The sequence below is a fragment of the Bufo gargarizans genome, chromosome 1, assembly GCF_014858855.1.
Source record: "Bufo gargarizans isolate SCDJY-AF-19 chromosome 1, ASM1485885v1, whole genome shotgun sequence".
Lineage (NCBI taxonomy): Eukaryota > Metazoa > Chordata > Amphibia > Anura > Bufonidae > Bufo > Bufo gargarizans.
Genome location: NC_058080.1, coordinates 493,293,405 through 493,318,573, shown reverse-complemented (window position 1 = coordinate 493,318,573; position 25,169 = coordinate 493,293,405). Strand labels below are relative to the sequence as shown.

Here is a 25,169-nt window from a genome sequence, read left to right as displayed (position 1 = left end):
TCTATCTCAGGGCTGTGAATGGTAAATGTCTCTTATTTGCAAGACTCTTGCCCTGTGTTTACACCAGCAGATGGCGAGAAGCAGCATTGTGCAAAAGAGGACTCCAAAGCTACCACCGATTAGACCAACGTGGCTGAGAATGCGGTTTTGAGAGCCAGGGGACAGGAACCTGCAGTAAAGAAAATTAGGTTACCAAACAATGAGATGGATGTGCCCAAAATTGGCATTCTGTTACTATAAAGTAAAGGTGCTGCCACACAGTGTTTGTCAGGGCGGGGTTTATTTATCCTCTTTTTACAAAAATGGCAGCAGTTTTTTTGTGTGTTTTTGCCTAACTAGTGTTTATATAGGAAAGTATGTGCTCCTCCCCTCTTTAGATCAGTATGGGAAAAACACTACATGCATTTCCGCTTGTATTTAAAAAAAAAAAAAAAAAAAAAACATTGGATGTCTATAGCCCAAAATTGGCAGAAAATGAGGGGGAAAAATCTCACACCTTGAGCATGCTGTGATTTATAAAAAATAAATAAAAAATGCAGCTTAAAGAGGACCTTTCACTCGTATACAAACTAAAAACTAACTCTATCTGTGGGCAGAGCGGCGCCCAGGGGTCCCCCTGCACTTACTAGTATGCCTGGGCGCCGCTCCGTTTGCCCGGTATAGGCTCCGGTGTCTCAGCTCCGTATGTTGTATTGGACTGATTTTTTGTAGGAGGCGTGTCCCTTGCTGCAGTGCTGGCCAATCGCAGCACACAGCTCATAGACTGGCTATGAGCTGTGAGCTGCGATTGGCCAGTGCTGCAGCAAGGGACACGCCTCCTACAAAAAATCAGTCCAGTATATAAGCTGGCATCCACTTATATAGCGCTACTACTATATTCCGCAGCACTTTACAGACATTAGCATCCACTTATATAGCGCTACTACTATATTCCACAGCGCTTTACAGACATAAGCATCCACTTATATAGCGCTACTATATTCCGCAGCGCTTTACAGACATTAGCATCCACTTATATAGCGCTACTATATTCCGCAGCGCTTTACAGACATTAGCATCCACTTATATAGCGCTACTATATTCCACAGCACTTTACAGACATTAGCATCCACTTATATAGCGCTACTACTATATTCCGCAGCGCTTTACAGACATTAGCATCCACTTATATAGCGCTACTATATTCCGCAGCGCTGTACAGACATTACCATCCACTTATATAGCGCTACTATATTCCGCAGCGCTTTACAGACATTAGCATCCACTTATATAGCGCTACTATATTCCACAGCACTTTACAGACATTAGCATCCACTTATATAGCGCTACTACTATATTCCGCAGCGCTTTACAGACATTAGCATCCACTTATATAGCGCTACTATATTCCGCAGCGCTGTACAGACATTACCATCCACTTATATAGCGCTACTATATTCCGCAGTTCTTTACAGACATTAGCATCCACTTATATAGCGCTACTATATTCCGCAGCACTTTACAGACATTAGCATCCACTTATATAGCACTACTATATTCCGCAGCACTTTACAGACATTAGCATCCACTTATATAGCGCTACTATATTCCGCAGCGCTTTACAGACATTAGCATCCACTTATATAGCGCTACTATATTCCACAGCGCTTTACAGACATTAGCATCCACTTATATAGCGCTATTATATTCCGCAGCGCTTTACAGACATTAGCATCCACTTATATAGCGCTACTATATTCCACAGCGCTTTACAGACATTAGCATCCGCTTATATAGCGCTACTATATTCCGCAGCGCTTTACAGACATTAGCATCCACTTATATAGCGCTACTATATTCCGCAGCACTTTACAGACATTAGCATCCCCTTATATAGCGCTACTATATTCCGCAGCACTTTACAGACATTAGCATCCACTTATATAGCGCTATTATATTCCGCAGCACTTTACAGACATTAGCATCCACTTATATAGCGCTACTATATTCCGCAGCGCTTTACAGACATTAGCATCCCCTTATATAGCGCTACTATATTCCGCAGCACTTTACAGACATTAGCATCCACTTATATAGCGCTATTATATTCCGCAGCACTTTACAGACATTAGCATCCACTTATATAGCGCTACTATATTCCACAGCGCTTTACAGACATTAGCATCCACTTATATAGCGCTACTATATTCCGCAGCTCTTTACAGACATTAGCACCCAACTGTCCCCAATGGGGCTCACAATCTAAGGGTCCTATCAGTATGTCTTTGGAGTGTGGGAGGAAACCAGAGAACCCGGAGGAAACCCACACAAACATGGGGAGAACATACAAACTCCATGCATATTCTTACTTTTAGCTATGCCCCCGTTACATCAGAAATCTAACTTTTAGAATATGCTAATTAGCCTCTGCTAGAGGCTCCGTTCTCCCACCTTTGTCGCCTCCCTCCAAGTCCTGATTAACAGGGCCAGGCAGGGCTCATATCGGTCTGCTAGCCCTGTGCTCTGGTGAAATCTCGTTCCTGTTCAGTATTCGGCACAGGCACAGTGAGGAAGCTGGCAGCCTGCGAGCGTCTCTCCGTCACTGCTCCTGCTCCTAGAGGCTAATTAGTATATTATAAAAGTTAGATTTCTGGTGTAACGGGGGGCATAGATAAAAGTAGGAATAGGCTAGTTAGGTTTAGCTGACATTAGCACATCGCTAATGTCAGCTAGTTTATTAGGGTTAAATCTGGTGACAGAAACCCTTTAAGAATTCACATAATACCTTACCTGATTGTGATGGTAGAAAAGTGAGGAGATTCGTATGTTATAGGATAATCTGTAAGATTCAGAATTGAATGAGGTGGAGAGCCAGTGGGATGGGGGCGGCAGTTGTTAGGTTCTCCAATCATGAGGACAAATGATAAATCTCTGTCCATCTGAGTGGAAGCTCGTAGGAAGCATCTGCCAAAACAAACATGTTTTTTAATCAAAGGAAATCATTTTAGGTTGTTTCCTACAAAAAAACATAGGGGGCGATTTATCATCTCCCTTGTGCCAGAAAAGTGGCTTTAAAAAGTCGCAAGCTGAGTGTTTGTGACTTTTTAAATACAACTTTTTTTGAGGGAAAAAGTTGCAAATGCCTCTTTTTACGCTGCCTTTGCCACTTTTTCAAAATAGGTTGGGAAAGAAACGTGTCCACTACCCAAGACATATTTCTTTTCATTTGCACCAGTTTTCTGCCGCAAATGAAGCCATAAATCTACGGCAGCTCAGAGCGTGCGCCTCATCATAAATTGGCGCCTCCTCCAGCAGCACAGGGGATATCAAGACTGGTGCAGAAAGTGACGATCTTGATGAATCTCCCCCGTAAACTGATGCTTATACACCTCAAAATCCAAGCAATGGGTTCAGGAAATTCCTGCTAGTTGTTGTAAAAGTCAGACTCACCACACACCTCAATATTCTCCGAGCTGGTGTCAGCAAATTCTAATAGAATTGAACCCTATGTTAAACCGAGGTACCTTTGAACTCCAGCATGTTGAGCGATGACTCCTAGGACTTCTTCTGTTAGAAGTTTCTTCTTATCTGTAGTCCATTGTAGGTTTTGCACAATTGTTAGCTGCACTGTTATTTCAGAGCTTGTTATTTGTGGGAATATGCTGTAGATGGGGGTCATGGTAGATACAGCGGTTGGGATCGGGGGCTGATCAAATCCCAAGCAGAGCCTTCCATCAGGACACAGTAGAACACCATCAAAACCTTCTACCTGCAAGAGGGGATATTATCCAAACGATGAGATGCTTCAAATCACTGTCTAATATAGCAGAGAAACATTATAGCAAAATAGTTGTATGGTTTCATCACAAGGAGATTGTCTTCTCTTTATTATCCTTCTTACATTGGGAAGTTGGCAGAAGAGTCTGCACATTTGGATTCACTGCATTAGTCTAGTTGTAGTAGATGCCATATACTGATGTGTGTCATACTAAGGATCCATTGTACAATTTGTCAGGCACATTGTTCTGATGAGATCCATTTTAACCCTTTCAGGACATCCGCTGTACATGTAAAGATGGCGCCCACTCCAGAGCGGAGCGAACACCATTGCTAGTGGGTGCCTGCTGTTTCATACAGCAGACATCCGCAGCTAATGTCCGCGACCGGTGGCAATGCTGATCGCGGACAGTTAAACTCTTTGACCACAGCATCTGGGAAACCCGGAAGTGCCCGCTTCACAGGCTGGAACGCCTCACCCTAGCGGAGGTATTAGGCACCCAGGTTCATTACTTGTATATTACAATTCAGTCCAGTAGGTGGTAGCACTAAACTTTAATATACCAATTTCTGACTGGGCCTGGTCTCTTCAGAACGTTCTGGGTTCAGCCCTGAGCTCCCTTCTCTTCAGTTTCTCTGCAGGACCGGAAGTGTCATGTACTGTCTACAGCAGGCATCTCAAACTGCGGCCCTCCAGCTGCTGCAAAACTACAACTCCCACAATGCCCTGCTGTAGGCTGTCCGGGCATGCTGGGAGTTGTAGTTTTGCAACAGCTGGAGGGCCACAGTTTGAGATCCCTGGTCTACAGCACATCACTGCTGCTGGCCAATCAATTGTCTTAGAGGTGACCTGTGCAGGAACGGCTTGTGCTCCCTGAGGCTCAGCGTTCACATGCCATTACGGGCACGTCACTCCTGGGACCACTGACTAGTCCATTTTGTTAAATGTACAATTAATGAGGGTAACAGGAAGCTTGTACAGAAGCTTTTCTAGTACCTGAGGGCAAGGACAAGTCTGCCACCCTTGGTTCTGTGGCTTCAACATGGCAGACACTCGCCAGGACGAGCCTGTCAACTCTTTTTTACCATCATTAAATGAGGGGCGGTCTTAGCGGCAGCATCTTCTGACACTGTATATTACATAGGGTTAATAGTACTTCATGTATTATTTGTAATATAAGTTTTTAACAGAACCCCTTTTACGGAAAACTGTATGTTCAGCGTATTTAAGTAGAGAATAGCTCCATGCGTACAGACTCCAACAGAGGCCAGTCGACTCTACTGCCAGTGTGGTGACTGTGCACTTAGGTGGATTACTCTTAAATCTTCAAATGACCCATCCCTTACCTCTATCCACTTTCCAGCCGGGCAGTCTGTCCATTCTGAACCTTGAACTTTAATCTGGAAATAGTTTGGAGCTATGCAGCGATGCAGATAGCAACGTCCTTTGACCTTTCCATGCTTCATTTCCTATTACATATATACAGGAAGGAATTCTTAAGCAGATCCGTCTGATTTCCTTAGATTTGTTTGCCAGCCTCCATTGAGTTGACAGAATCTTAGATTATTGCATTGGTGCCACTGCACGAAACTTAATTTGGCATTTAGGACTGAGGTCTGTCAAGATGCAAAAGTAATGTAACCCAAGAGAACCTCGGCTGCCAAGGATGTGCACGAGCCGGCCAACTTTTCACAACTAACTACTTAAAGAGGACCCGTCCCCTGTTGTCGTGTCTGTTTTAATAGCTTCATGCATTCCCCATGTAATAACCACTCTGGAGCATCTATTCTTATGGCTCCATGTTGTGCCATTCCTTTATTATTCCTGCTAGAAGTTATTAATGAATTAGGTTAAACGTCCGTTTTCAGAACCATTGAATAGCCCATTGTCTATGGGGCTATTCACGTGGCTTTTACGTTTTCACATCCAGGCGGACCCCATTGCAGTCAATGGATCCATTTTTAAAAGCCCCTTCGAAAGGAGTGCACCCATCTAATGGCCAATAAAATGGGTACAATAGTAAAAACGGGCCATTCAGGGGTTAAAATAAAAAAATACCTCATCCGTTTGCACGCTCCAGGACACTCGCTGGGAGCATCAGGTCCTTCTGCCTTCAGCAAAGAGTGAGTCCCCTTCACGTGTACGTGGTTGAGGAGAGCATTTTAAAATGCGTCACTTTATCCATTCTGGGGGCCCTATGGGGGACATTATGCATTCTGCAGGAGGAGGCAAAACAGCCAGAAAATGGATGCAAAAATGGTTGACAAACAAGGTGCGTCCGGGCACTATCCAGCACTGATTGGATAGTGTCAGACGGTGCAGGGGCACACCCCCGAATGGTAACACCCTTCCAGACTCTCACTTCAAACTGCTAGCAATTCATTCCTAAATCTAAAAGGAATAACAGAGGAATGGCACAACCAATTGTTATGACATGTAAAATGCAAGGAGTTACTAAAACACATGACCTGTCACCTTTCGTGACCTCTTCACTTGTAGTGAGATTAGTAATTTCCTCCATTTCCCCTTCACAAGATCTACAAACTGTCAACCGGACCGCGTGCCCTGTAGGTAACAATGTGGTAGCCTGGGGCTACTGTGCTGGAATGGCTTGCAGCAGGTCTAAGCTTTATATCGTAGCATGGATGTAACTGTCACCTTGGTAAGGTTGGAGAAGAAGCAGCGACTTTGGGGGTGGTAGATTTCCTCTGATCCATGGCGTTCTTGCTGTAGCCAACACTCCCCCTGCAAACAAAATCAACCTTTTTTTTTTTCTAATCATGAAGCGATATATTGCGGTAACAAAAATGAATGAGGAACTTGCGACGTACCCCATGCAGCAGGGGCTTATAAATGTGGCAGCCATCCATGAATGCATCTGTTGAGCAGTTACCTTTGTCCAAATGGAGATGGTGACAGCCAATATCACTGTAGAAAGAGACACCATTAGAACTGTATAGCATCCAAGTGTCGGTGCCAAGACTGCCAGCACTCACCCTTCATCTTTACAGAAGAAACCGAGTAATCTTTCTTGACACGTGGACGGTAGACCAAAGGAAACGCCAGCTCCTGCGAAGAACGTGGGGGTTAGAATGCTTGGCTATCATTCCAGCAATGTATTGTTCCCATGGAATTGAACATGAAATGCTCATACCTTTTCCCCATACAAGATGATTGTTCATACTCGTATTAACCCCATACCAGCCCATATCTTGAAAGGCAGCTAAAGTGATCGGATCCAGGGTTGTTAGGTGCGGAGGACTCAGGGAAGCTGTTAGGATGGATCCTTGCATGATTCTTGCTTCCCAGTGGGATGAAGTTGGGCGTTCCTGGTAAAGTCCACATTAAAGTTTAAGACAAAAGAAAGTTGAAAAAACTGTCAAAGAGAATATCAGTAGACAAAAAACAAACAAACAAACAGGGCAAGCACTAATAGCACCTAAATGACGGGTGTACAGTACACTGTGCTTGAGCACTACCCGCATCTATTATGGTACCCAAGCTCAAAAACGGCAAACAACCTACAAAGAAGAAACCAGCCCAAAACAGTACCCATAAACTATAATAAAGCTTTATTGTGTATACAAATATCATAAATGAAAGTTTTTATTAAAAGTCACATGATGCAAGGACAGGTGGCAGAAAAAGCATCCTCCAGAGACCACATCATTTACAAATGGGGTGAATATGGAAAGGTGTGTATATTATAATGTATGGTCTGGACTACACCCACTGGGATAGTACCCTGTAAACAGCATAGCTACAAATAGTGCCAGGAATAAATAGTATTACCTGTGTCCAGACCAGAGTATAAAAAACTAATACCAATATTCAAACTCACCCATTTGCAATTGTGGTCAATGGTGGGCGCGACCCCAATGTGCGTTTCGGTGTACCTTAGTCTGGGGCAGTGGTTGCGAACCTATGGCACGGGTGCCAGAGGCGGCACTCAGAGCCCTCTCTGTGGGCACTCGCACCCTGGAAAAAGTCTATAGTGTACCAATATGCCTTAGACTTTTCCAGCGCAGGCGCACTATGAACCGCACAGGCAGCACATTGAGTGTAGGCAGGATATTATAGCTAAATGATAAATTACATTGAAGATATACTATATTGGTATTCATTGCCATTGCAGTCTTGGCACTTTGCGATAAATAAGTGGGTGGTAGGGTTGCAGTTTGGGCACTCGGTCTCTAAAAGGTTCGCCATCACTGGTCTGGGGCGTACCTTCGTCGACCCCTAGACGAAGGTTCACCAAAACGCATGTTGGGGTCGCGCCCATCATTAACCACAATTGCAAATGTTTGAATATTGGTATCAGTTTTTTATACTCTGGTCTGGACACAGTTATTACTATTTATTCCTGCCACTATTTGTAGCTATGTTGTTAACAGGGTACTATCCCAGTGGGTGTAGTCCAGACCATACATTATAATTAGGGGTGAGCAAATCGACTTCTGATGAAACATTCAAAGTCGATTCGCATAAAACTTTGTTCCAATACTGTACGGAACAGGATGTAGAATGTACTGGCTCAGATGAGCTGCAGTTATTGCTTCATAAATTAATTTGTACTGTAAAAAAACATTTCCCAAACTCGGGTCCGGTTACAAGGTAGAGTTCAGGAAATGGTTTTGTACAGTAGAATAATTTTGGCTCATCGGAGCCAATACATTCTAATACTGTACAGAGCGCTTGCTCAGTACAGAATCGGAACTAAGTTTTATGCGAATCAACTTCGGAGGTTTCATCCGAAGTCAATTCGCTCATCTCTAATTATAATATGCACACCTTTCCATATTCCCCCCCATTTGTAAATGATGTGGTCTCTGGAGGATGCTTTTTCTGCCACCTGTCCGTGTATCATGTGACTTTTAAATAAAAACTTTATTTATGATATTTGTATACACAATAAAGCTTTATTATATTTTATAGGTACTGTTTTGGGCTCGTTTCTTCTTTGTAAGTTGCTCAAAGAAAATATCAGTCTCATATTATTTCAACTGATTATTGGCTTCCCCAACAAAATACATTTTAAGCAAAAGGTCCTTACTCTGGCCTACAGATTGTAATCTGACCCTCTACGCTGTTGGATACAACTGTACACCTGAACTCCATGAAAAATAATACATTTTAAGCATAAATCCCTTAATCTGGCCTACAGATTATAATCTGACGCGCTGTTCCTTCTCTATAGGGTAAATTGATAGAGGTTGCTCATTTATAAGTATGGCTTATTGTTACAATGTAATAATAAAGATAATTTTCCAGTGTGAATACATAAAATTGTGAAAATGAGTCGTTCATTGGAAAATAGGCACATGTTTGTCTAGCTGGCACATGGAGATCTTCACAGACCTTTCCTACAGACCTGCATTTAAAACCAGTATGTACAGTCCTAACTCTAGCTATTGGGGAGTGTACTTACCTGGTTTTCAAGAGGGGCACCAACACTATCCACTCCTAAGTGCTCCCCCATTTTTTGCATTACATTTGGGGTGTAAATGCGCAGCTGGCCTTTTTCATCTGTGTTTGTTACACGGGATCGGGAAGAACACATATGTCCTGCTGACACAAATGGTTACTTTAAAACGTTAAAATATAGAGTATGGAACATGGATCGCTTCTATCTAAGGATACATTCAAACGGTTGTGCTGCCACCGTGCCCGTAAAGCAAAGACACCGGCTTTGTGCACCCTGTATCACAGTGTGGATCCATTGTCTTCAATGGGTCCACGATCCGCCAGATACGGCGAAAGATAGGACATGTCCTATTTTTTGTGTTGTAGAGGCACGCACCCAGAAGCCCGTGGAAGGGCTTCTAGGTCCCTGCCTCCACGCCACAAAAGATAGAAAATGTCCTATCTTTTGTCATATCTTGCAGATCACAAACCCATTGAAGTCAACGGCCTGTGCCCGTGTGAATGTAGCCTAACAGGGTTACAGCTGTGGTTCTCCATAACAGTTGTACATTATTGCCACTGCCAGGTTCACACATCACTCTTTGGTGGACATTTTTATACCTTTCCATTATAGGGTGGGGTCAGACACAGCTTTTTCTTTCAATTTTTTTTTTTTGCCAAAGCCAGAAGTGGATCCAGCAGAGAGGAGAAGTCCTTCCTCTACATTTCTCATTCCTTCCATCCCACTCCTGACTTTGGATCAAAAAACTGCCACAAAAACCTGTGTGTGGCTTCATCAGGGGTATCAGGCAGACTCAAGTTTCAAGTCTGCCTGATACCCCTGATGAAGCGAGAGTAGCTGGCGAAACATGTTGGTGGGCGGAATTTAGGTTTTAATTTGCTGCACTCCATTGAGCTAGACTGATAATTGTGTGCTTGATGTAAAACACTCAGTGCCAATAGGTTTATACCATAATCTACACCCCAATTATGGGGGTATAATAGACACCAGGCACAGTGAAATATCCTAGCGAATACAGCAGGGACAGTGGTGGAAGGCAGTGCGGTTTAGTGCACCCCCGCCTGCTTATACACATTACTTACCAGTCATTAATAGCATCCCTCATGGGGTACAGTGATTTTAATCCTGTAGTTAGCTCACTTGTCACATTTCTCTAACTTGTTTTAATAAAATAAGTAAAAGTTAAGTTTTATTTGTCTGGGACAAGAGTGGTTAGTAGCCGGTTAGGCATAAGTGTTTGTTATAGTAAAAACCCTTCCCAGACAGGGTCCTCTGCAGGAATTATATGGCTACAATATGGCGCTCTTAATGGGGGTTCTGGTGTCATGGCTACAATATGACATTCTTAATGGGGGTTCTGGTGTCATGGCTACAATATGGCGTTCTGAATGGGGGTTTTGGTGTCATGGCTACAATATGGCGTTCTGAATGGGGGTTCTGGTGTCATGGCTACAATATGGCGTTCTGAATGGGGGTTCTGGTGTCATGGCTACAATATGGCGTTCTGAATGGGGGTTTTGGTGTCATGGCTACAATATGGCGTTCTGAATGGGGGTTCTGGTGTCATGGCTACAATATGGCGTTCTGAATGGGGGTTCTGGTGTCATGGCTACAATATGACATTCTTAATGGGGGTTCTGGTGTCATGGCTACAATATGGCGCTCTGAATTGGGGTTCTTGTGTCATGGCTACAATATGGCGTTCTGAATGGGGGTTCTGGTGTCATGGCTACAATATGGTGCTCTGAATGGGGGTTCTTGTGTCATGGCTACAATATGGCGTTCTGAATGGGGGTTCTGGTGTCATGGCTACAATATGGTGCTCTGAATGGGGGTTCTTGTGTCATGGCTACAATATGGCGTTCTGAATGGGGGTTCTGGTGTCATGGCTACAATATGGTGCTCTGAATGGGGGTTCTTGTGTCATGGCTACAATATGGCGTTCTGAATGGGGGTTCTGGTGTCATGGCTACAATATGGTGCTCTGAATGGGGGTTCTTGTGTCATGGCTACAATATGGCGTTCTGAATGGGGGTTCTGGTGTCATGGCTACAATATGGTGCTCTGAATGGGGGTTCTTGTGTCATGGCTACAATATGGCGTTCTGAATGGGGGTTCTGGTGTCATGGCTACAATATGGTGCTCTGAATGGGGGTTCTTGTGTCATGGCTACAATACAGCCTTCTGAATGGGGGTTCTGGTGTCATGGCTACAATATGGTGCTCTGAATGGGGGTTCTTGTGTCATGGCTACAATACAGCCTTCTGAATGGGGGTTCTGGTGTCATGGCTACAATATGGTGCTCTGAATGGGGGTTAGGGTACTGTGGTTACAATACAGCCTTCTGAATGTGGACTTTTTCTAGAAAAATAGATTTAGAAAATTTTAATAACAAATTAGAATACTTTTATGTCAAAATGTGTTTGAGAAATCACCTGAAAAACTGCAGTCTATCCAGTGTTCAAAAAGACTGCTAGAGAACCCAAGGGCATGAAGTATCTCATGTAGACATACCTGAAATGATGACAAGTAGAATGTGAAGACCAAACAGAATACGCTATATTCCCACTATTGTTTAGTCAGTAGTAATAAGTCAGAGCAACTGGACTTGCATTTTTTTCTTGAAGACATTTCATTAGCATCTGACTGGCTTTCTTAATTTCTAATAAAAGAAAGATTGTTTGTGAACAAAAATCTTTCTTTGAAAGAATGTTCCTAGGAAGATCTTTCATCTAATGCCCGATTTCATTTCACGTGTATGGACAACAACTGTAGCGGCCAACATGGACTAAAATGTGTATAGAAGAGTCTGTGAAATGAACCTTCACCTGATGATTGTTTGTTTAACTGCTGTTCACCCATCAGCTAACTTCTGTGTAATATGTATGGCTAGCTTTAGGCTTTATTTACACGTCAGTGTTATAATCAGTGATTTCCATCAGAGAATGTGAGCCCAAACCGGGTGCAGGTCAAAAACACAGAACAGGTGCAGATCTTTCCCTCAGGGTACTTTCACACTAGCGTTAATGTTTTCCAGTATAGAGTTCCGTCCTAGGGGCTCAATACCGGAAAAGAACTGATCAGTTTTATCCTAATAAATTCTGAATGGAAAGCATTTCTTCAGCATGCATCAGGATGTCTTCAGCTCAGTCCCTCTTACAGTATTTTCTCCGGCCACAATTCCAAAACGCTTGCCGTTAAAATGTATTAATTCCGGATTTGGTACCAAGTGTTCCAGAAAAAATGATCCAGTTTCCCAGTCTGCGCATGCGCAGACCTTTAAAAATGCGGAAAAAAAAAATACCAGATCCATTTTTCCAGATGACATCAGAGAGACGGATCCGGAAACTCATGCTATCCGTATGCATACGGATTTCCAGATCTGGCAGGCAGTTACGGCAACGGAACTGCCTACCGGAATACTCTAACGCAAGTGTGGAAGTACCCTAATACCTGATCTTTGTATAGCCCCCACTCCTGGTTTTGGCTCCCAATTGCTGATAAAAATCCCTGATCAAACACTGATGTGATTGTGGACTTATTGTATATACTATATATACACTATGTGTCTGTAAATCACCTCCATGTGCTGTCTATGTTCTCCATGGCCAGCACCCATGTGCCTTTTCCAGCAAAATGAATTATTTTTGCGATTTTATGCCACTGCTGCTACATTTAAAAAGTGATGGGGAAACGGGGGTGGTTAAATAAGTTTAAAAGTTTCACTCCAGATTGAATACTGCATCACTAATTTACTCCACTAGGGGGTGGCATAAAAAAAAATAGAGCAGCATTTCTAGGCAAAAGTGTTAGGCCCCTTTCACATGAGCGAGTTTTCGTGCAGGTGCAATGCGTGACGTGAACACATGGCACCCACACTGAAACCATTTCAATGGGTCTGTGTACATGAGTGTTTTTTTTTCACGCATAAGTTCTGTGTTGCGTGAAAAAGACAGCATGTTCTATATTCATGCAGCCCTGGCCCTATAGAAGTGAATGGGGCTTCAGTAAAAAACGCATTGCATCCGCAAGCAGGTGCGGATGCAATGTGCTTTTCACTGATGGTTGCTAAGAGATGTTGTTTGTAAACCTTTAGGTTTTTATCACGCGCGTGAAAAACGCATTAAAGAGCATTGCACCCGCGTGGAAAAAACGGAACAACTGAACGCAATCGCAGACAAAACTGACTGAACTTGCTTGAAAAATGGTGCGAGTTTCACTGAACGCATCCGGACCTAATCCGTATCGCTCGTATGAAAGAGGCCTTAGGTTTAAAGAAGTACCAAATTTAACAAACCATATGATGAATTTATCACAAAGTACACCAATGTGGACACAAGAAAAACTGACCAGTTATCACCCTCATGACAAACTACCCCATATACGTTCCACAGGGACATTTGTTCCTTTGGTCCATTTTGCAGACACAACTCACCTATTCTATTTAATGGGTCAATAAAAACCACAGACAGCACACGGATGCCATTAATGACCCACAGCGCAGAAAAGAAGACCTGTCCCCGTGCATGGGATTGACTAGGTGCCCGACCAAATGAAGGCCTTTCACCATTTAGTTGCACTAGATCTCTGAAAGATGCCTCCTTGCATGTCTCTTAGCAAACTGCAGAACAAATAAATATCTCTAGGCTAGTTTCATACCTGCTGTGTGAATTCCGGCAGGCTGTTCCAGCAGAGAATGGCTTGCCGGAATTCACACTGGATGCGACATAATGCCCACTGGCCCCATTAAGTATAATGGGGTCAGGCGGAGATCCCGACGCATTCCGGCAGACAATGTGGAGGATCGGCTGGACACAAATCGCTACATGCTGCGGTTTGTGTCTGGATGATTCCTGGCATTGTCCGCTGGAACGGCCCGACGGGATTCACACATGAGGTGTGAAACTAGCCTTCGGTTATTTTTGCATAAGGCCCTGTACAGAAAGGGGACCTGCTGACATGTCCAATCATACTGAATCTATGAAAATGCAGATATTAGGATACCTGAACAATGTGCTGATGCTGGAGTACTCCATCTCTAAGGCGCTTTGGGCAGAATACAATAACCCCAGCTGTAGGACGACCCGAGTGGTCCAGCTGACAGTAGGAGGCATAGGCAACAACTGAGGGCTTAGAAGATATGAAACAAGGTAATGAGAGAACAGATATAACAATAAAAGTTCCCTAACTCTCGCGTTATAGAGTGGAATCATTGTACAAGTCTCCTGCAATATATCTACTGGAAACTGGTCTTACAAGTAGATCCCCAGATATTAAACAGAGGGAAATGTGTTCCTTCAAAAATAACAGTGGATTCGCATCATAGAAGACAGACACTGTGAAAAATGGACGCAGTGAATCCACAGATACTTTAGGGGGCGACATACACATTGCTTCATAACTTTATGGTGATAATTAGAGATGAGCGAATAATTAAAAAGTTCAATTTGGCTGATAAGCCGAATCTTACCAAAAAATTTGGTTTGTGACGAATTACTTTTTTTTTTGTAGGTCATTGTACCCCTCAGATGCCACGTTCATACACGATTGCAGCATCTGAGTGTAAAAACAAAAGTGTAAAAACAAAAAAAAACAAAAAATTTACCTCCTCCATTTACTCGCGACGGGCTGGCCGCCGCCATGTTGCTTGAAGATCTGGAGCAAAATCTTGCGCAGCGCAAGATTACGTCATCACGCCGGCCGGCATGGTGATGTCATATGTCACCACACATGGGATTTCGGCCGAGATCTTCAATTAAGATGGAGGTTGTCGGCTCGTCGCGAGCAAATGGAGGGGGCAAGTTTGAATTTTTTGTTTTTTTACACTATTTCCGGTTAAATCGATTCGCTGACATGAAGCACGAGGAAATTCGGCTTTGAGGCGAATCGAATTTATCCTGAAATTCAGATCGAATTCCACTTTGTGGGATTCGATTCGCTCATCTCTAGTGATAATTATATAGTACATCATCTTAAAATCTAGTCCTCTAATAATCTCATTTTTGACAAGTGATTTGTATTAATTGCAATAAGGGAGCTTTTAGATGGCTGTAACCTGTGCAAGACTCAGATTCCATACTGTTCAAATAAAACAAATGTAAAATTCTGTGGTAAAGGAAAATCTCACAAGGGTTTTGATTACAGCAGTTTTGTGGCCAATGTGCTTTACCTGTAAAGAAGATCTCATGGGCACTTACCACACCGAAAATGTTCTGTTGTGGATTTTTGTGTAGCAAATCTGCACCATTGTACAGAACTAGCAAGTCGTTCAAATCTTAAGAAATCTTATTCATATGTGTAAAAAATTTGCAGCGTAAATTATGTTGTGGATTTGCAATCCTTTGCAATGGAGAAGTGAAATCTACAGCCATTTTCATATAGTGGTATATACTAGTGCAAGGTCTGTGCAGACATGAAATTAACTGGAAAGGCTGAGAGCTCTGAAGCCTGCAGAATTGCGAATACAGCTCTGGATTACAATAAAGGCTCTAAGAATCAACACTTGATAGGTAATATAAATGTTTTACAAAGTTACTTAAAGGGGTTTTCCAAGACTTTTCTACTGATGACCTATCCTCTCTACCGATCAAATGCTGATGACCTATCCAAAGGATAGGTCATCAGTAGAAAAGTCTCGGAAAACGAGTTTGACTTTTTATGTAGATAAATTATAATTAAATGGTTAAATGATATTCAGAGGTGGACATACTTATTTTCTTTATTCTAATCCTTGGTAACTACCTGTGAAGCACATTTCTCTGTCTGTGCTACCCTTACGTATAACAAGAAGTCTGTATTAGGAACACCCGTGCCATCTGGTGTCACATGATCAGGTTCTGTCCCATTCATTGGCCACACTTCATATCCATGTAGATGAGCATCTGGGATCTGCAAGAGGTATATACTGAATTAGAATACTCATAGCCATAATCCTCCCACATAAAAGAACATGACAACCAGAATCATCTTACCACAACATCTAGACAACGTTCTCCGAAGTAAGAGATGTCTCGAGACCCACACCTGAAGACATGAGAACAGCAAAAATAAGTGTCCCAACTAATAAAATGAGCCACAACACTAATTATAGACGGTGAAGGGACCAGAAAGGAGACTTTGGGTTCTTTGAACTAAATCTTACCTCTTATAATTAAGTAGTGAAGGGTCTCCCCAGACAGAGCGACAATATTTATTCATATCACGATTCAGAAGTAGTGGCTCTTCAGAGCTGTGTACTGCAAGAAAAAGTTTCCAAAAGTTAAGCCCTGCATATTTCTGCTGTGACCCAAGTTGTTCTTCAGTTCTTAGTTCCAACTTAGCACTCTAAAAATGCCAGAAAGAACCCACTCAGCCATTCACTGGCCATAGCACTTACCTGCCTTAGCCTGTGTTTAGATGAATGGGCATTTCCGTTGTGTCAAGCTAGGACTAGGAGTGAAGAACAACGAGGAACGAGCAGTTTTGGAATGGCATTGGTGGAAAAGTAATGATCCTTTTTGTTTTTTACCCCTTCTGACTGGTATGCTTAAAAATAAAGTTCTTACTGAAAAACCTCTTTAAGATTATATATAATACAATATATTGATCAATGATCTTGTAGATGGCTTGCACAGTAAAATATCAATTTTTGCAGATGACACTAAACTGTGTAAAGTAATTAACATGGAAGAGGACAGTATACTGCTACAAAGGGATCTGGATAGATTGGAGACTTGGGCAGATAAGTGGCAGATGAGGTTTAACACTGACAAATGTAAGGTTAAGGAATAATGCAAGTCACCCGTACATACTAAATGGTAAAACACTCGGTAACACTGACATGGAAATGGACCTAGGAATTTTAGTGAACAGCAAACAGGCAGCTGCTGCCAAGGCCAATAAGATAATGGGTTGCATCAAAAGGGAAATAGATGCCCGTGATGAGAACATAGTCCTGCCACATTATAAATCCCTAGTCAGACCACACATGGAGTACTGTGTACAGTTCTGGGCTCCTATGAACAAGGCAGACATAGCAGAGCTAGAGAAGTTTCAGAGCAGGGCAACTAAAGTAATAATTGAAATGGGTGGACTAAGGGTCGATCTAATAACTATGTATAAATATATCAGGGGTCAGTACAGAGATCTTTCCCATTATCTATTTATCCCCAGGACTGTGACTGTGACGAGGGGACATCCTCTGCGTCTGGAGGAAAGAAGGTTTGTACACAAACATAGAAGAGGATTCTTTACGGTAAGAGCAGTGAGACTATGGAACTCTCTGCCTGAGGAGGTGGTGATGGTGAGTACAATAAAGGAATTCAAGAGGGGCCTGGATGTATTTCTGGAGCGTAATAATATTACAGGTTATAGCTACTAGAGAGGGGTCGTTGATCCAGGGAGTTATCTGATTGCCTGATTGGAGTCGGGAAGGAATTTTTTCCCCTAAAGTGAAGAAAATTGGCTTCTACCTCATGTTTTTTTTTTTTGCCTTCCTCTGGATCAACTTGCAGGATAACAGGCTGAACAGATGTCTTTTTTAAGCCTAACAAACTGTTACTGTGAATTGATAACCCTCATCCCATGAGTAACCTGACATTTGCCATAATTTCCACATATAGAACTGTTTGTCCCTCATGTATCTCATGCTTCAATGCTACAAACCAATAAGTCAAAGGCTGTGACAATATAAGTCTCACACAGGATGCGATAAACAGTACAAACACATGTACGTACAGTCAATATCAAAGAAAGAAAAAAAAAACTAATCCATGGTGCGCAAGAATATATAAGTGGAGGAGTCGCAGAAGGGGTCAAACGATAGCTGAATTAATACTCTAGAGGTTAGAGCCGCTGGGAAATATCATGAGGTAACATAATACATCCTATATGAAGAATAGGAGGAGGACAGCCATGGCTGACAACGTTTCAAATATTAATCAACAGTATCGCCCTGGATTGCTGCAATCTTCTTGTATATTGTCATTCTATCCATGGGTTGTATAACTTCTGGTATAATAAGGGTATCAGTTCACCATTTGGCTCCAATATGTATGCATGCGGCTAGCTTAAATGGAGCATGTTTTAGGCCTAGTGGTCTGTCCCCTAGTAAACATACAGAAGGGAATTTATGAAATGTAAACCGCAGTACATCAGAGATAATTGCACACAACCAATTCTAAAACATACTAACCCCGGGGCAGGTCCACCAAATATGATGCATAGACCCCATCACATCACAACCTTGAAAACTAAATGGTGAAACCGATGGATATATACAATGTAGTCTTTCAGGTACTGTAAATGTATGCCATTTAGAGATAGGCAGTTAACAATGGATATCCTGCTTCCATTTAGTCATGTAAGCTAAATTGCCACCTGAGAAGAAATTAATCCCACTCGTTCAAAAGAATATATATATATAAAAAAAAAAGGGGTAGGCGTGATGGATGCAGGGCTGGGATGTTCGGTAGGCGCGACCTACCCATAATAGGGGGGGGGGGGGCGCAATCACAGCCGCACTTGCAGCCACTCATCCTCATAGGCCGCAGGCCTGAAGTCTAGGAATGCAATGACATCACTGTGACATCCTGCGCCAGGTCTCGTGTGACCATGTCATTGCGCAAGACCTGAAGCAGGAGGTTCCAGTGATGTCATCGGGACCACCTGTGCCAGGATGTGGCAATAGTGGCCATGCATCACAGATGGCGGCGGGGTAACGGTGGTCAGGTAAGTGAATTATTTTTTTACACTAAAGGTCGCCGCTACTTAGAACACCAAGAGGGGGAAGCATTATATATAACTGCCACTGTATTGCGGGGTACCAAGGGGGGAGCATTATATATGACTGGCACTGAGGGGGTCATCATCTACTGGGGCATAAAGTGGGGGAGCATTATATATAACTGGCAGTGAGGGGGTCATCTTCTACCAGGGGCACGAAGTGGGGGAACATTATGTACAAGTGGCACTAAAGAGATCATACAAGTCAGTTTGCAAATTTCCTTCTGTCGAGTATACCATTGTACCATTGTATCCAAAAAATTTGAGTTTCTCTGAGGAACAGACCGTAGTGAATTGCAATTCACTGTGGATGCCATTTAAGTAGGCATTACATTCCCACAGTGATTCCTCTGTACTGGACTAAATGAAAAAAATGTTGTCTATATATCTCATCCAGCCCTTCACTAACTTGAAGTAGCTGGATGGATATACAAACGACTCCTCAAAGAATGCCATGAAGATGTTTGCGTACGCCGGGTCCACATTGGACCCTATCGCTTTCCCCCTGCATTGGATATAGAAATCATCCTTAAACAAGAAATAATTACCTGTGAGGATGATCTTTAATAGGGACAGGAAAAATTGGATCCTACGTGGAGAATGATCAGAATTATGTAGTACATGCTGTACCTCCTCTCGTCCCTTATTGTGGTCTATACTTGTGTATAGACTTACCACATCAAAGGACACCAGTAATTTACACCAGTAATCCTCCAACTTCTGTAGAAAGTGTAAAGTATCTCTGACAAATGAGGGTGCAGAGGTAGCGAAGTTCTGTAGGACTTATTGAAGTAAATCGCAATACGGAAGAAGATTGAATTCACACCTGACACTATAGGTCGTCCCGGTGGGTTATCCCTAATCTTATGTATCTTTGGCAGAGTATATAGGACTGGGGTAACTGGATGTGTCTCAATGAGATAGTCATGTAAAGGTTCACCAATAATGTCTTCAGCGTACGCGTCGTCCACCAAGAGTTTAATCCTGCGCATATATTCAAATTTTTGATCCTGGTCAAGACGACGGTACACTGAAGTGTGACTGAGTTGGCATAATATCTCTCGCTCATATTTTTCGGTGTCCATTATGACGATCACTCCCACCTTATCTGCAGGCTTGATAGTAATGTCCCTTCTGCGACAAAGACTATCAAGAGTCTTCCGTTCCATTGGTGTGATGTTTGACCTATATTTTATTGTATGTGCCTGATTCCTAAGCTTATTGATGTAATTTTTAACTAAAGAAATGTAGGCCTCTACCACATTGTTATTAGTTGGGGGCCGGAAAGTACTTCTTGTATACAAAGCAAACTTCTTAAATTGCATTGTATCGATATTTTTGGGTAATATCACCCTAGGGCTATCATCAGAGGTGGTAGCAAAAAAGGTCTTAAGTCTCAACCATCTAAAAAATGCAAAAAGGTCAACCTCACATTTAAACCAATCGATTGTCGCAGTTGGACAATATGACAAACCCCTATCAAGGAGGGAGAGTTTTACTTCAGTAAGGGATTGAAATGAGATATTTACTACCAATGTATTCATCGCGGTTTGGTTAGAGGAGATTCCTTCTGCAGTCCCAAATGTCCTGACTTGTTCTGGCTCAGGGGTGGTTTCTTTGATCTGGTCATAATGGCGCTTTCTCCAACGTCTATGTTTGCGTCCTCCTCCCCTTTGTCATTTGTATTTCTCTGTTACGAACCCTTCCTTTGTCCTAAAAAGGGATGGCCATCACTGAGGTCCTCAGATGATTCTGTTACTGTAGTGCCCATCTCCGTTCTTCTATTCTGTCGTCTGAATCTAGGTTTAGATTTCCTGGGGTGTTGTTTTGGTTTTCCACCCGACAGTTGTTTATATACTTCTCCTTTTGTATAGTCATCCATATCTCAAAACCATTTCGGGCGTTTGGGAGTTTCAATATTCATACGGTATTTCCCTAGGTCTGCTGTTATTCGTTCAAGCATCAGTTCGGTTTTAGATAACAGTGGACTAATCTGAGCTTCAAGATTCTCAATACGTTTCTGATTTTCCACAATGTCCATATGTAAAAAGTCCATGTTTAATAACATAATATCCATAGAATATCGATTAGATATCACCTCTAAATTAGAACAGAAATCTTTGTTGTTAGGTAGAAGTATCGGTCTTAGGTGGGACCTCAGACCCCTAGGAATGCGTTCCGCTCTATAATATTATCGTAATGTAGAAAGATGGAGTTCATGTGAAATTAATGATTTCTTTTCATTTCCTAATCGTCGTTTCAAATGATCCACTGTAGGGGTATTCAGAAATGAACCATCTCCTGTGTTGTTCCCCAGTATGCATGCCACATCCTCCTCCGTATAGACAAGACTGTTTGCTGCCACCATTTTTTATGCAAATATAATCCAATAAGGGTAAGGTCCATAACTTTGTGTGCACGCTCAATGGCCTTACTAACACTTACGGTAAACATCAAAGTAAGCAGCACTACATACACCACCATAGGGAAAAGTCCAATTCATCCGGTACCAGTAATTATGGTCCAGACATGGTGCTCGCAGGTCAAGATCCAGGCTAGGGGTCCCTTAAAATAACGGTAATTAGAAAAATCCACAGCTCTCCTTCGTTTTGCAAAATATCTGGTGACTTTATTTAACTAAGCAGCATACAATTGCGACGTTTCGACTGTAGAAGTCTTTATCAGGCCTGAATCCCCAGAATAGTTAATCAATCATCAATATCAGATCGGTGCAGGTCCGACACTCCCGTCGATGAGCTGTATGAGGAGGCGGTGCGTGCAGTGTGCACGTGACGTCTCCTGTCTCTCTTCCTGTGCGCTGCTGCTTTGCCATAGACAGCAGGTACTAGCAGGAAGAGAGAAGGGAGACTGCACGCGCGCACTGCGTGCACCGTCTCCTCATACAGCTGTCTGGGTGTCAGACCACCACCAATCTGATATTGATGACCTATCCTATGGGCAACTGAGCCAGTTTTTCTTTGCACTAGTTTTGATAAATCTCCCCTTATGTATTTTCCCGTCCACAAATTGCGGATCCGCAAAATAGGATACCGTCTGTGTTGCATTTGCATTTTTTGCAGATCCATTGACTTCAGTGGGTCCGTGGCCCGCATTTTGCGGCCAAGTATAGAACATATTCTATCTGTTTGTGCATGAGGCCTAAGGCAAGACAAGAAGAAATCACTTTTTCAAAAAAGTGTACCTCAGAATAGTGTCAGTAAAAATGTAAGGAAAACATAAGTGTTATGGCTCTTGGAATGCACTGATGCACCATTAAAAAAAATCAATGTGTGGCTATTTTTTCTCCCTCCATGTGTCATCCTTTTCCTACCTGTATTGCTAGGCTGAAAAGGGATTTCCAAGAATCTCCTAGCAACCGTCTGTGTGAATAAGGACTGAACAAGGACAGCATTTGTGTTTCTTCTGTTGTTTTCATGGACCCATAGACTTCTATGGCGATGTTTGTTCTGCAAAAGGGACCATTGTTTTACTACTGATCCACGGCCAGTGGAAAAACAAGGATGTGTGAATAAACACACTAAAATTAATGGATGACGCACTGAGGTGTGAATTAGTCCTAAAAGGGATATTCAAAAAATAGTACTTAGGCTGCATTCACATTTGTGCTGTGAACTCCGGCTGTCCCAGTAGAGAAGGCATGGCCAACCTGAGGCTCTCCAGCTGTTGTAAAACTACAACTTCCACCATGCCCTGCTGTAGGCTGATAGCTGTAGGTAGCCTGGGCATGCTGGGAGTTGTAGTTTTGCAACAGCTGGAGAGCCTCGGGTTGGCCATCCCTGCAGTAGAGGAACAGACTGCCAGAATTCACTGTATCTGGCATATACCTGTATGCTGGCTTTCGTCTGGATGAAAAATACTACACACAGCATTTTTTGACAAATCCTACGTGAAAATTAAGCCAGCAGTGCATGGTGGTATCTGGCTTTGCCGTATACAGTGAACTACAACAGTCTGTTCCTGCACCGGAATAGACAGCCCAAGTTCACAGTGCATATGTGAACCCAGCTTTAATTTGGTATGTTTTTGTCAGATTTTTAGTAATCTGTAAACAGTGGCAAAGGGTCTTGAGCGCTCTATAGGGCAGTGATGGTCAATGATCACAGACTTCACCAATGTGATGTTCTTACATATATCTTAAAAGACACATCAGAAGATCTTTTTGACTGGATTTCCTCTTGAACTTTTAGATCTATAGTCAGCTATGCAGTGATCGGTGATCATGTATTGCTATGTTATTTTTTTTTTTTTTTATCACATCCACCCGCACACACAAACAAATACCATGACTATGTGAACTACTGATTGTCCAGGTATATAAAGCCTATGTCAGAAAATTCTGGTTTCAAATTATTCCTTGTTCTCTTGGTCTCTGCTTCATCTTGTGATCCACAGCAATGATGATTGTGAAACAAATGTATACAGTATTGATGGCTTAGTCTATAGCCTCACCTGATAGCATGTTGGAGATGGTCTTGGTTACTTCCTTGATGGCTGACTGTAGTTGTGTGTTCTGTGATGGTGTAAGCAGAGCGCTCTCCCCTGGTAGGAACCAAGGGGTCACCCTGAGTGGTCGTTGAGGTGCCCATGTTGTACTTCGTCTAAATATGCTGGAAGTATGTTGTACAACTGGGGGGGACACTACATGAGTATCTCCTTGTACAGAGTCATGGAGACAGACTGAAGAACATAGTTTTACCATTAAAAAAAAGTAAAAAGTACTGATGACAAGCCTTGACATGAAGAGACAAAATAGGGACTAGCTGGTAAAATAAACTAGAGGATGAGAAACATAAAGATATATAAAGGTATTCTGACTAGAGGAGACGCATCCTGAGACATAGCTTCCTACATGGGACAAACATTTGCTCACCATCCACTCTACACTACAATAATAAAGGAGATTCTCTCAGCCGTCCTTCCTGCAGGCTTTGGATGAACAATGCCAGACAAAAAGTTGTGGAACTGGTTTCTGTAGCTCAGGAAGTTAATAATCTAAAGAGAGTGCGAGGGGCAGAGAGCGTGAAAGAGGAGGGGGATCTACTGAGAAAGCCTGAAAGAGACAGAGCATAAAACTAAAGCATAGTGATGAGGCTGAAGTTTCTAGAAAACACATTGCCTCCTCTAAAATAACAAAAAATTTGATGTGTAATTGAATAAGCTGAAGTTATTGTGAATGTTAAACCTATGCAATTTATCTCCATATAATTACCTCTACTATATATTGATAAGATAAGCAAAAATGACCCAGGGTATCCCCAGGGCGGGTAAGGAACAGTGCCCACCCTTGGTAGCCACAGGGGATACACCTAAAGTATAACTCGGTAAAAGCTCCCGAGTGAAATAGCAGAAACAAATGAAGAGAGAGCTCATATTACCAAAAATATATAAATTTTATTACAATATGTTAAAATAACAGAAAAAGAAAGAAAGTGGATTAATGCATGAGATGCCGTGAAGCAAGGTGATGAGAGCGGAGAACAAAAAGAGCGCCACCCTGGGAGGAAAAACACACGGATATGAACATAAAGAGATCTAATGTACAATCATGTCTAACATGGGAAAGAAGAGTCTTGGGTACAGTGCCCAACCCATGAAATAAGTGGATAGATGATGAAACCATATAATATCGGGTGGAGCGGGGTCAGCTCCTGCACCCCCACTGGGAACAATTGCGAACACATAAGGTAGAAGTATGTAGCATGAAGGGCAAGGTGCAGGTGGACACAGATGACCACACAACCAGCGGGGGGCAGGGGGGACCAGAGCTCACCTGAATAAACCGTGTGCGAAGAGACCCAGGGTGGCGCTACCCCAACGCGCGTTTCGGCGTGCCTTCGTCAGGGGGTAGCGCCATCACTGTGAACCGGGTTTAAATAGGCTCTCTTAGCCAATGAAAATGAATACTTACTCGTCCCCCAGGTGTACATGTTACGAGGGCGCGCAGTAATCCTGGTGTTCCGCATCCGGCCGCCCCACAGCCGGCGTCCCGCCGGCACGCCTACACCATGTGATAAAGTCACATGATCGGGCGGCTTTGACGTAAGGACGCACGGGTGAGAGGCGCCGGAGGCAGCACCCAGGATGACGCGCGCACACATGACAAAGGGGGAGGAGCATGGAAAGACCAGCGGATAACCCAGGGAATAACCCTTCAGTTTTAAAGTCAGTAACCAGGCCATATCGATAGATGTTACTATAAATGTG

The 25,169-nt window shown here is 42.8% G+C and overlaps 1 protein-coding gene across 2 annotated transcripts; it reads right to left on the bottom strand.

Annotated features, from left to right (window-relative positions):
* Window position 1: 1 nt before the first annotated feature.
* On the bottom strand, window positions 2-23,867 carry LMLN2 (leishmanolysin like peptidase 2). 2 transcript variants are annotated; one of them, XM_044274143.1, is made up of 15 exons: window positions 23,415-23,867; window positions 16,324-16,417; window positions 16,154-16,205; window positions 15,924-16,070; window positions 14,187-14,312; window positions 11,618-11,696; window positions 9,186-9,322; window positions 6,912-7,086; window positions 6,754-6,826; window positions 6,589-6,685; window positions 6,416-6,502; window positions 5,104-5,226; window positions 3,504-3,748; window positions 2,770-2,943; window positions 2-169 (listed from the first exon to the last, which is right to left on the bottom strand). In XM_044274143.1, the coding sequence occupies exons 1-15, from the start codon at window positions 23,701-23,703 to the stop codon at window positions 7-9; spliced, it is 2,061 nt and encodes a 686-aa protein (XP_044130078.1). In that variant the 5' UTR covers window positions 23,704-23,867; the 3' UTR covers window positions 2-6. The 2 variants fall into 2 exon arrangements, with proteins under 2 accessions (XP_044130078.1, XP_044130085.1); XM_044274150.1 differs by lacking the exon at window positions 5,104-5,226.
* Window positions 23,868-25,169: the final 1,302 nt, after the last annotated feature.

Bases quoted from the DNA above. Each gene is read 5' to 3' on its own strand.
- LMLN2 (XM_044274143.1), bottom strand. From the start codon at position 23,703: ATGTCAAGGCTTGTCATCAGTACTTTTTACTTTTTTTTAATGGTAAAA. The intron at 16,206-16,323 runs GTAAGATTTAGT...TCATGTCTTCAG, and splicing joins TCACTACTTAATTATAAGAG to GTGTGGGTCTCGAGACATCT. The intron at 170-2,769 runs GTAAGGTATTAT...TCTTTACTGCAG, and splicing joins TTTTCTACCATCACAATCAG to GTTCCTGTCCCCTGGCTCTC.